The sequence below is a fragment of the Chroicocephalus ridibundus genome, chromosome 4 (genome assembly GCF_963924245.1).
Source record: "Chroicocephalus ridibundus chromosome 4, bChrRid1.1, whole genome shotgun sequence".
Classification (NCBI taxonomy): Eukaryota; Metazoa; Chordata; class Aves; order Charadriiformes; family Laridae; genus Chroicocephalus; species Chroicocephalus ridibundus.
In genome coordinates, this window is record NC_086287.1 from 44,573,374 (window position 1) to 44,586,114 (window position 12,741).

Genomic DNA, 12,741 nt, shown 5'->3' on the forward strand with positions numbered 1-12,741 from the left:
CCAAGTTCATTTTGTGGTTTTAAGTGTCTTTGCAAGTCTTCACTCAAAAATGAGTCCATTATATAGCGAGTGGTCAAGCCTTTGGTGCTTTTTGAGCGTTAAATTTCTGATAATGGGCCATGATTCATAACAGAAAAAAACTTGAAAGAAAGTTTATACGTGCTGTGTGCTGTGGGAAACCCTGGTAGGTTACCTGAGGAGAGCTATGCAGTGTTTTGTATTTGAAATCAACACGTCTTATTCAAAGCAGGAGTTCGGGGGCCTGTCTAAAAATATGCCAAAAAGTGATGTAATTGGCCACAGGCCAGCATTGTGGTGTGGGAGCCAGTTTCCATTCTGCTTTCAGATTGGTATAACAAATGCTTAAATGAAAAAAATGTTGAGGTTCTGATTCTAGCAATTGCTGTCATAAGCTTTCTGTTTAAAAGACGAATGGAAAGTTTTTACCTCACCAGCTCTCCAAGTAACACTGTTAGTGCTACTGGGCCTGCTTTCTTCTAAGCTTATTACCATTGTCTCTCCTGTTATGTACGCAACCAGTTTTCCTTCGCACCAGTTTTCTTTTTGTGCACCAGTTTTCTTTCTCAGTATTAAAACCTGAGTTCCCCAGAGCATTTGCGTGGCCTTCTACTTGGAGGACCTGGTCCAAAGCTTTCAGAAGTCAGGAGGACTTTTTCTCACTGCCGTAACAGCTGAAGGGATGGGGCTTTGAATGCTCAGTGTTATTTGTGTGTAGGGATTTTCAGTGGGAGTGAGGCACTGAGCGCTCCAGTGGCAGCTGCTTATGACTCACCATCCCACACCCCTGCTCTCAGATGTCTCTGTTCTCTTTTTGCAAAGAAAGTAACCATCTTTACCAGTAGGTGTCCCTTGCCTTTTTCTTGCACCACAGATAACCTGAGCAGGAAAACTAATGACTGACCATTTCTTCAGGTTTCACGGAGTTTGCAGTTTCACTGCTAACAGTTACTTAAATAAAGGTCCTGGAGTGATATGTGGAAAATTATGGGAATATTCTGTTTCCTCAGGTAAAACGTTTTTGACCAAAAATGGTGGATATTCCACAAAACATGACAGAGAATCTACAATGCTTTTAAAGCAGCATTTAAAACAGTAGACTAGAGATGCAGCATGTGGCTATATGTTTGTGTACCCCAAACAGGAGTGAGTTAGATTCAGCTGATTGATAGCTTTTTATTTCAGTGTTAGTAACAGCAGTGTAAATATGGATGGTAATTATAAGGGGTTTAACAAAGCTTTGCAGTAGGCAGACCTGGAACCCACACATGTGGAGATCTTCCTCCACAAGAGCAAACCAAATCTAAAAGCACCCTAAAAAAAACCAGAGAAACCAAACCTGTCATAATTTCATACACTTGATGAGTGGGATAGATCAAAGTATTAAAGTTAGAATGACACAATATCGGACTTCTGGTGGGGGCTGTATTTAACATACAGAGGCATAACAGAGGCGTTAATGTATTTCTTTTAGGCATCCTGGTGATTTATGGGCCAGACTTATTAAAAATGTAACCCTGTTGTACATTTGGCCTTCCCATCTTCTTGATAGTCATTACTGTGTTGGGATTTATTCACCTCTCTTCTGATACTCGGCGTGGAATAGCATAGAGCAGTTTGAACATCTTGCCTGGGCATGATATTCTTCTGTGCATTTTTCTGTATCTGCAAAATATTCCTCTCACTAACTCCCCAAAAATGAACCAGAAAGTCAGGCCAAGTCTGCCTGTCAGTCGTCTTAGCCACAGCTGCCAAGGATGGCTGAGTGGCGGCAGCAGTAACAAGGTCCATCGACCAGCTGGAGATCAAGGTCACAAAGCGAGGTAATGCCTGAAATGTGGGGTCTGTCCAGGGGAACCAGGGCAGGGCTCAGGCCTCCCCTCTCAATGCAGCTCAGGCAGGGCTGAGGGCCCAGGCTGAGCCTGAGACAGAGCCCCAGGTGGGAGCAGGGGGGCCGTCGAGGGAACACTCAGGGCCGCCAAAGCCTGTTGGTGCACTCAGACCCTGACAAGTATGCGTGGATTCCCCTGCACATAACACATGCCTGGGAAACCTCTCCTTAAGATGTGCTGTGCTAAACAGTCATCCAATACTTCTGTCCAGACAATGAACATCATTACTGGTTTTCTAAAGTAGCTACTGAAGAATACCTTTTCACTCCTATAAAAAACACTCTGTCAGACTGCTACAGAACTATAATGTTTTGCAAAGCAAGAGACATCTCTCTAGATGTTATTTTTTCCTGTGCACGTCTATGGTTTTAAGGCATAGATTTACCTATGTTCTTAACCAGCCCTCTTCTGAAGCTATTAGCAGTTGTGTGGTTTCACTGATTCTATTCTGTTTCTTTCTTGCCTCTTAATTCTTTCACACTATATCACTGATCTCAAATTCTTCTTCCATCTCTGCTAATTGCACTTTACCCAGGTAGAATTACTGGTTGGAATTTCTCATCTAAATACTTATAATTCCATGAGCTCACAGAATGGCTTACACAGTGCTATGTCCCAACCAATAAATGCAGTCACTTGTAGCAGCCTGGACTCCAAAAGTCCATCCAGTCATATTCACTTCAGTGTGAACCATGTCAACAGGTATTTTTCGCTCATGTCCTGTCAGAGCCTCTGATTGGGGTTTTTGTCCTGCTGTTGTCTTGTCGTTGCATAAGGGAAGAAACTGTGAGAAATTAAATCCACCAGAAAACAATCAATTCATATTGGCCTGCAGAAAAGCTAATTTTTTTCATGATAATAGGTAACTACATTGTTTATTCTTTTGCATTTGACAAAACTGAATATAACAGAATGCATGGGAGAAGTAATTGGGCAATCAGTTTCTTAGCATCAGAGAAGAGTCAAGAAACACTGAGGTGCCGTAGAGATGTATGTGGATTAGTTAGGAAAGGTTCTCACGGCATTAAAAGTGAATAGTTAAAAAGTGAACTGCAGAGGTCAGTTTCTTTAAAACTGCATTTGTTATTTTACACTAACGTCTTTCTGCATCAGAGACTGACAGGACAGACAGTAAATAAAATTAATGCAGGCAAGTTGGAAAAGTGGCCTAAAAAAAATAACAGATGCCCTTGGTACAGATGCAAGCTGTGACATTTTTCAGGAATAATCAGCTGCATAAATACAGGATGAGGACAAGCTGGTCTGATAGCAGTTCTCCTGAAAAGTTTCTGGAAGCTTATAGTAGATTGCAAGGTGAACTTGAGTTCATGGTGTTGTGTAAAAGATAAGCACCATACACAGATACATGCGGAAGATTACAGCTTGGAAAGCACACACAAGCTCTCTGCTGTCTTCACTACCTTCACTCTGGCAGCCTTATTGCTTATTGCCATTTATTGCATCAAGTATTAGGACCCCATTTCAAAATAAGTGGAAATGGAGAAAACCTAGAGGAGAGCAATAAGAATAATCAGAGGCAGGAAGACACAGCCTTTGTGGAACGACTGATCAGATCAAGGTGGTTTTAGCCTAGAGAAGATAGAAACCCCAGCATGCAAAAAGCCTGCAAACATGTACATGGCTGAAGAAAGTGTAAAAGGAATTATCACCTTTCTATGATGAAGAGGGCAGTATGTAATGAGGTAAAGTGTTAGCATGCATTTTCAGGCTAGATATTTGGAAAATCTTAGTAATGGTAAAGGTAATGAAGCACTGAAAGAAATTGCCCAGGGAGGCTGCAAAGTCTCTGTTATTGGAAGTCTTGTAAGAAGGAATCATACAGACATCTATCAGACATGACAGTGGTGATCTTGCTTTGGATTACAAGGATGGCTTAGACCTCTGGAATTCACTGCCAGCCTTGTGACTTAGTGATTGCGATAAGCAGTGATAGGTCACTTTCCTTAGCTGGACCTGTTAACGCTTCTCTTTCTTGCTCAAGACCATGGAGCTCCACTATTTAATTTCCAATTTCAGTTACCTTCTGTTCTTTTTTTTTCCTTTCAAGTGTACTCTCAATTGCAGAGTTAATACCTCTTCTCACATTTATGAATCAGATTTATGTGATAATTAATCCACTGAGAAAAATATTAAACTTTTTTTTATAGATTTATTTGAAAAGCAATGACCTTGGAAGTTCTGTGGATGAAGTAGAGCAACTGATAAGGAAACATGAGGCTTTTGAGAAGCTTCTGGCATCACAGGATGAGAAGGTACAAAAATCCACAAATATTCTACCAACCCATGAGCCAGAATGATTTTTACCTTTCTTTCTTTTTTTTTTTTAACATCGCAACACATTAAATTGCTGACAGGTGAGATATGTCTGGTATGCTTGAACCAAAGAGAAAATGGGGAAACTTAGTGAAATAAGAGGCAGAGCAGTGTTAGAACAGGCAGAACAAGTGTTTAGACACTCCATGGCCAAGTCCTGCCTGTATTGTTTTGCAGCAGACAGGAAAACCACTTAGTAAGTTGCATAGTGGGACTTACCAGAAGAAATATTTAAAGCAGGCGATATTGTGTATTACAGGTATCAGAAGTTTATGCACATCAGTGGCTTTTAAAGCAAGTAAAATACAGTAAATCAGAGGGGATGACTTGTCTAATTATTTAAATATACATTTGGTATACAATGTCTGTACCCAATTGGCTAGCCTCTTCGCACCTTTGGAACAGATGCTGAATCACTCACCTGCATGTAAAGGAATCTGCCTGGCTGGTGGCCACTGCTGTAATTCACCCAGGCTAGGGCTAAATTCAAACCTGGGACTGTGCCTGGTTTCCCAAGAAGGAATGAGCTCCCAGAACCCACGCCAACTCCCTGCCAGACTGATTGCTCATGTTGAGAGCTACCTTCCAATACCTGATTTCCACAAAGCAATAAAACCCGAGTACTGATGTGTATCAGGCTTGCTCCATGATTCCTTGCACTGAATGATAAGTGGCGTAGAGACTCCTGGAGTTACAGACTTAATTCATTTAAGTAGCCAGGGTGCACTACAGAGACCAATAACAAGGATGTCATAGATGTAACACAGTACAGGGTGTGGGTGGGGGGAATGCTGGTTAACTTGTCCCTGCTATTCTTGTTTCATTCCAGAAAAAAAAAGAGAATCTTTTAGGTATGGAAAGGAGTCTGGGTTTTGTTCTTTTGCACCATTTGGGAGCATAAAAGTAATTTCAGGTTTGTTGCCTCCTTAGATGATGTCTCTTCAAGAACAGGCAAGCAGGCTAGAAAAGGCTGGTGGACTGGAAGGGCTAAAGATCCAGCACAAACTGAATGCCATTCGTGAGAGGAAGCAGCAGATCAAGGATCTATCCCAGAGTAGGAGAGAGAAGCTGCAGACCGCCCTTCTTCTGGCACTTTTCTACCAGAACTTGGAAGAGGTAAGAGGGTTTTAGACTGGGATGGGGGTGGGAAGCAGAGGAGCTGCCTGCCTCTTTTGGATGAAGTGCTTGCCCTTGCCAGAGATTAGGTGGTTTGATAATCTACTCTGGTATGGCAACTCCTGTTCTGCCACACTCACGCCAAGGGATAGGGGCTCCAATGCCATTGCTGTTACTATACCATCATCGTGGCCTTGAGCTCATTACAGCTGCTTTACACATCAGGAGCTCCGCTAAAATAAAATGAATAAAAGGAAAACTGCCAGCTACTACCTTATGTTTCCTTTGATGGGAAAGAAAAGATATTTCAAATCAGGGCTAATGCAAAGCGGAAAGCATTATGGCAAGGGCACCAAGCTTTACTATTGCCCTCTGAAGGCCTTCAAAACAGTGCTATGACTTAGCATAGCCCTTCAGCTACTGTAGGCTAGTCTCTGCAGAATATGTTCCTCTCTTCTCCTGTTCTGGCCTTAGTCCTGTAACAGAGTAGCTCTGCTCCTGGCACTACTGTTGGAAAAGCATACTAGGTCAGTCTTTCAAAGGGCAGCACAATGTGTGTGACTGAAAAATGTGCCAGCATCCGGTGTGTTGGCATAAACAGGCACACAGGCCCAGAAGGACACTTGCAAACACTCTTGCTGTTCTGGTATGCACCACTTCTGCTGCTGCATCCCGTGGAACATCCTCCACATGTTTAAATGGCTGCTAAAATTCCATTTACAGCACAATGTATTTGGAACTCCTCCCCCTCCCTCCCAAAATAATCAAACATTTAAACACCTTCGTCTTTGGCTACATTAAAGAGCAAGAGCTGCATGCTGTTTGTTTTTTTTTCAATGCCCTCCTAGAGACACAATCTACCCATTAGGTAGGAATACTTCTGCATTCCTTCCCATCTCTCTCTAATTGTCAAATCAGTGCTTGGGATGGGGTCCCCCTTCATTCTTGAATCACACACTTATAGCAGAGGATCTGGCCCTGTATAGCGAGGAATATTTCCCTTTTCTCATCCATTTTCTCCACATAAATTCAGCCAAGAGTTCTATAGGGAGTTTTTGCACTCAAACTACCTGCTCATTTACCTCACCAATCTAAATTAATTGCCTACTGCTGTAGAATGTGAATGCCACGAAGGAGTTAAAAAAAAAAAATCTTACATTAATATCTCTCTTCCTCTTTGTTGGGTAGAATGGAATGTTTAATTTGATTTTAATGATGTTCTGGGTGTGTATGAGTTCATATATTAGAATAGTCCCTAAAGGGATGTTAATTTGCAAAGATGAGTTTGGAGTCTAGCCGTGAAATCAATGAGGTCATTGCTTATTCTTATTTATTAGGAGAACAAGTCCCATAGCTTGGGTCCCACTCCCCTAACAAACTCCTTCTCCTGCAATCATCTTACATCATTTCTATTGACCAAACAGAATTTTTTGTGTCAGCAGAAAATAGTGATAGCTGTCATTGTTAAAAGTCTCCTAGTTACTCTCTAGAAGCAATTACAGAGAAGCAATTACACACATCAGTACAAAGACAACACAGTCTGTGATTACTGATGAGAGGATGGAGAGCTCAGCATCATATGGTCTGCTTAGAAGGCTATCTGCTGCAGTTCCTACCCTTTTCAGAACATAGGACTTTGTTTTTTCTGCACAAAACCCACAATGACTAAGTCAAGAAATCTCATGTAGCTCACAAAATAGGGCACACTCTCCTACAGTAGAAATAGGGTGCTTTTAGAGTCCTAAAGAAGTGAGAGAGACTTATAGACTATCCTATTGTTACAAAGTCTGCACCTCAGTATTGACACGGAAGGCAAATGAGCAGATTGCTACTTAGAAATATGTGTATTTACGGTATTGCAGAGGAAAAATCATAAAGTTGAAAGTTTTGACTTCCAAAGCTGGCTCTGAGTTTTAATGCTGACTCTGAAATTTGCTTATTGTATTAGTGTCACTTAACTTCCTTTCCCTTTCACCCTCTATACAGGAGAATAAAAACCACTTACTACTTTATCTCAGTGGAGTGAGAGAATGAGTTGCTCTCTCCTAATGTCTACAACAGGCACGTGCCTTTATATGTTTAAAATATGCTTTAATAACATAAAAGTTATTAAAAATCAGGGTAATTTACAAAAGGGTTGTGCTCTTGAGGTTACAGTAACTGATATTTTGAAAATGTATGTTCCTAAATTGATAGTGCCCACATTTATTATGAGTCCCATGGAAATAAAACTAGTCCCGTTTGCCTACACTGAGCATAACAGTAGTCTCGCTGCTGTCTTCAGTAAAATGAAAATGCATGTCCAGAAAACAGTAAGTCTTTCCATAGAAAGATCTTGGGACAATGTATTAGCCTTTCTTCACATCTGAATGTGGACGTGGGGCCAGGAGAAGAATCTCTCACTCTCTAGAGCCATCCTAAGTAGGCCTTAAAATAAAAAGAAGCCATGAAGAATGTAGATGTGATTTTTTTTAAAATGGCTTTGTTCAGTCTGTTATTAAACCGTTGCTTATTGTTAAAATGTAGGAGAGAAATTGCCCTTTAAGTGACCATATACAGGGGATTCATTTGTTTCTTATCCTAACTGTATGGATGAGCCTCTCCCATACAAATAAGAAGTCAGTTAAGTGATGTTAAAGCGTTAATGTGTGGCTGGGTAATGGGAGAAGGCCCTAGCTTCTGAGGAGGGTGTAAGAAATGAAAACAGCAGATGACAGTGTGCTGTCCTGGGCAACCTTGACTTAAGGCTTGTTTAAGTCTCTAACTGTGCTTTGGAGGGGAACGGTTTCTGGAGAGCATGCTGCTAGTGAAAGCTATTTCTGTTATTGTTTATAGAATTTCAGCAGCTGAAACAACACTTCAAATCATTAATTAACTGAGAAAATCCTCCAGTTGTCAAGTCTTGTGTGCATGTAGCACAGTTCCACAAGGACAGCCAAGATGCTTTGAAACTGATGAAGCTGGCTTCAATTTCTGTTCTTGTGTTGTCAAAACATTAGGTTACCTCAGTGGTCTGAGGACAACAGGATCAGTTACATTGTATGTCAAGTGTTCAGTTCTCGGTGTTTTGATGGATAGAAAATATTTCCTTCAGTGTTAAGGGCTAAAGTTTAGCAGACTTTGAAGAAAATTGTGGAAAACTCACTATCCTATTGTCCATTTTATTCTGCATACTTTAAAATTCCCTAAAAAAAAAGAATTTCCTGAGAGAAACACATAACCCTTGCTTTGTAGGTCCTCATGGTTCACCTGCTTGTCTGAATCTGATGTTCCTGCCTAGATGTTTTTGAATTTTTATGAAGTGTAAAAGCAAATAGTTATATTTGCTTTCAAATAATCTGACTAGTGCTTGGCCCCATCAGTAAGGCTTTATTTGCTTTGCATTTTCCATTTAGGTCTCACAGCATCACTGAGATCAGGAAATATTAGTGCTGTTTTATAGGTGAGGCACAGAATTCTTAAGAATTTTAACCTGACTTTCAGGTAGGTCAATGACAGAGATAGGAGATGAAACTCAGAGCCCTAAATCCAAGGCTCACCTCATTTTAAATATGTCTGCCATGTCAAGGCTGCATATCTGCTCAAGGATTTTCTAATCTAGAAGACTGTATAATCTGTGTATGGCTTGTGATAAAACTTGAGGTATTCAAGGAATTTTTCATTATTCATGCGGTCAGATAAAAATTATTTTCATTCCTACCTACTTTTATTTCCTAGCAAGTAGAATAGTTCAGAAACTGGAGAGACACCTCTGCTGTCAGCTCCCAGCTCAGTCTGCCTAGCCCAGATGTAGGCAGTTGCATAGAACAATGACATGGCTTGGGAGGAGGCCCCAGGATGGCATGTCATGCTAACTGATACCTCACACTGCTGCAGGCAGAAGACTGGATCAGTGAGCGTATGCAGAAGCTAGAGGATCCTTCCATACAAGACCCCAGCAATCTGCAGGACAAAATGAAGCTGCTGCAGAAACATCAGGTCTTTGAGGCAGAGATTCTAGCAAATGAAGAAATCATCACAGCTGTTAATAAGGTAACTTTCTCACTCTGCTAGTGTTTTTACAGATTATTGCTGGTTATCCAAAGGACAGATAGGTGGAATGAAAAGGAAGGGTAGCTTGTTCACCACTTCTATATCAAATATCTTACGTGGGTGGCAAGAACCCAGTTGCTATGCCATGGAAATGTTAATTTATGACAGAGAGATTTGTTAATTACTTTGTCCAGAGAACTTCCATCTTTCTTTATCGCCTAAATAGAAAGACATCATTGACTTCTTCCTTGCCTGGGGTGATTACTCCTACAAAAGGTAAATAGGATTTTATGCCCAATTTGTGAACATTCTTGTTGAAACTGGGTGAATCACGTAGCTGAAGGGCACAATCATCTGAAATGGTAATCTTTTGGTGCTCCCACTCCATGAATGTCATTCTTGGCAGGGAAATATTCAAATTCTAGTGTTCTTGATTCCCTCCAGACGTAAAAGGTTTTCAGCTGAGCAGTATCATTTGCGCATTAAATTTTATATTAGTAATCTAATGTATAACAGCCCAGGTTAGGAAAGTGAGAGCGTCCTTCTAGAGAGGTCATATAACATGGTAATCACATAAAAATGTAGTGGCAACCTTAATTTCTAATTTCTTCTTTTGAATATGAAGAAAGGAGAAGCCCTGGTATCGAAAGGCCACCCAAAATCAGGAGAGATCCGTCGCCGAGTCCGCATGCTTCAGGAGCTTTGGGAGAAGTTGAAGAGAGCTGTTGCTGCCCGTGGAAAGATGCTGGAGGACAGCCGGGACTTCCTGGAATTTCTCCAGAAGGTAGACCAGGTGGAAGCCTGGTTCAGGGAGAAGGTAAATGGATTCTAGTATTTAACCCAAGCAGCACACTGGAGACTTTCTATTTAGCAGTCAACTTCTAATAAATGTGTCATCTTCCAGGAAATTTTCTTAGTAGCTTTTGCATGACATGTTCTACAAACAATATGGAAGGAATGATTCGACAAATTCTAAAAATTTTCTGGAGTGTTTCCATGCCAGAATCAGTAGGACAATAAAAAGTGCACATGAAGAGATTGTGATTATTGGTGGTTATCTTGTGTGTCTCTATTGAGACAGAGAAATGGAAGCAGACTAGAATGGAAGAGACCGGAAGCCTTTGGCAACAGGCACTCACGCTCATTGTGTATCAAATCTGCAAGTTTCTTTTTGTAAGAGTGAAGGAAGAGTCATTTGATCCACTAAGTTTTCATTCAGAAGTTGCTTCCATAATCAGTAATAGATTGGAGAGGGAACTGGGACTAAGTCTCATAATTATCTGAAGATCAGAAGAGACTCTTTCAGAAGCTGTAGGTCAGTGATTTACAGACACATCACAGAACTCATCGCATCAGCATAAGCATTGGGACATGCTGTGTTCTTGTACTCAGCCTGAATGTTTGCCTGTCTGCTGCTTATTTCCCCAGGAAGTCATGATTAACGTAGGTGATGTGGGAAATGACTATGAACACTGCCTGCAGCTCATGAAAAAGCTGAATGAGTTCCATGGAGCAACATCAGGGGTAAGAGGTGTTTTCCGTGCACATTCACTATGTGGCTGGAAGCAGCAGCTATCTTTTCAGTCCCACAACATATCCAGGTAGCAAATACAGTTCCAGTATGCTGAGGAGGTGAAAGATCAGGGAGGTAGGAAGCATTACCACTTTATAAGCTATTAAAATAGTTAGAATTTTCCCTCATTGTGCCTTCTGCTTTGATGATGTCTAAACAGAGCTGTCAGGCACTCATGACACAACCTAAAATTTTTGATTGCATTACATGACTGAAAAGCTGGCTGTGTGAGCCTGAATTTGAGCAAATTTCCAGTATGGTTCATGCAGTCTACAAGTCATGGTGAGTTCCACCTAAAAGTGGATTAAAAATGGTTGTTTCAGCCACGTTTGTTTGAATCTGACAGTTGATGTAGACCTTCCATGAACAAGCCCATAGAAAACAAATGGACCATTTCTCCATTTCCCTCCTTTCCCTCCCTTCCCCTCCTCCTGAGGAACAGTCAAGTTTCTCATATTCCTTCATCCAAATGAAATACATATATGTGGGGGACTTTGTTTATACAGCACATATGGTAGGTCATGAATCGTGATGTTAATAATCAGACATTTAGTAAAATAGAGCAGTGGTTTACACTTGGGATAGCAGCCATGTGACAAGACAGCTGCACAGTTCGCCTTTCTGCGCTGAGATCTCTGACCCTCTTCTGTGGTGCTGCGTCATGCCAGCTGCCTCTCTTGTCCCCAGTGAGATGTGCTAACTTGGGCACCAAACCTTGGGAATGCTGGGGAACAGGCCCTGCCACAACAAGGGCCTCCTTGTGATGTGCTTCAGCTCCCACCATGAGAGCTGTGAGGCCATACATTGAGGGGATGCATTTGCAGCAGCCTCTTGTTCTCTTTGTTTCTGTGAACTGCTACAGAGGTGGACTAACAGGTCTGAGTGTCACACAGGAAAGATTACTGTGCTGATTTGCTAGTCTGGAAGCTGTGAGGAAGTCTGGAAAGAGGTGTATTAGGACTCTGTGAGTGAGACTTACTCTAATGTTCTCTCCTGATATCCTTTGTCCTTTGTTTGCCTGTTATTTTGTTGCCAATTCCTGTTAGGGCAGCTCCCATCTTCTATTTCTGCTGCCTAATAGCAGGAGGAGGCAATCCTCTTCTATGCAGAGTAACAGTATAGATATGCCTGACACCTGTGAGAAAACCCTGAGCTCCCCTTTCCAGAGGCCAGCAGAATTTCCTGTGACAGTGCCTTTGTACTGGATTTGGGTAGAGAGCTGAAACACTCGAGCTCCAGCACCAGGGAATTAGTGAAGAGACCTTCATTGGCCCTTCAGTCCTCACCAGCTAAACTGTGAGCTAAGGGATGGAGCAAAGGCTCTGCTACATGTCGAACCAGCCAAAAGGAGGATGGTGAAAGAGACAGAAAAAACCCAGTGTCCCAGTCAGCATAAAGTAGATTTTATGTGCCACAGGAAACTCTTGGCATTAGATACTATCAGCTTGTAGCCACTGTTCCTGTACCACTCTGAACATGACTCCTGCAGAAAAAGGCTGGGACAGTGATATACCCTCAGAGCTGATGCTTAGTTATACAGCACTTCATAGGGTGATACAAACAGAAGCAGGCCGGTCCTGGCACAGTGTATTCATCCATCCATTCTAGGTTTCCCCACTAGAGAAATCCGAGATCAGGGTAGGGAAGCAATCGTCCTGCATTGATGGCCACCAGATTTTGTACTCATGTTCTGTCACACTGTGCTGCTGTTATTTACCAGGAGAGGAGACTGCAGGGTTTCTGAAGAATATCTGGCTGTCTGCTCATTTCTCTTGT

General features: G+C 41.7%; 1 protein-coding gene across 1 annotated transcript in view; it reads left to right on the forward strand.

Annotated features, from left to right (window-relative positions):
• The window catches only part of SPTBN5 (spectrin beta, non-erythrocytic 5), a 98,731-nt gene that overhangs the window by 52,801 nt on the left and 33,189 nt on the right, over nt 1-12,741 (forward strand). The window contains exons 35-39 of the mRNA XM_063332736.1: nt 4,079-4,183; nt 5,175-5,360; nt 9,237-9,392; nt 10,018-10,209; nt 10,821-10,916. Of these exons, the coding sequence (XP_063188806.1) occupies nt 4,079-4,183; nt 5,175-5,360; nt 9,237-9,392; nt 10,018-10,209; nt 10,821-10,916 (735 nt within the window). The remainder of the gene's footprint in view (nt 1-4,078; nt 4,184-5,174; nt 5,361-9,236; nt 9,393-10,017; nt 10,210-10,820; nt 10,917-12,741) is intronic.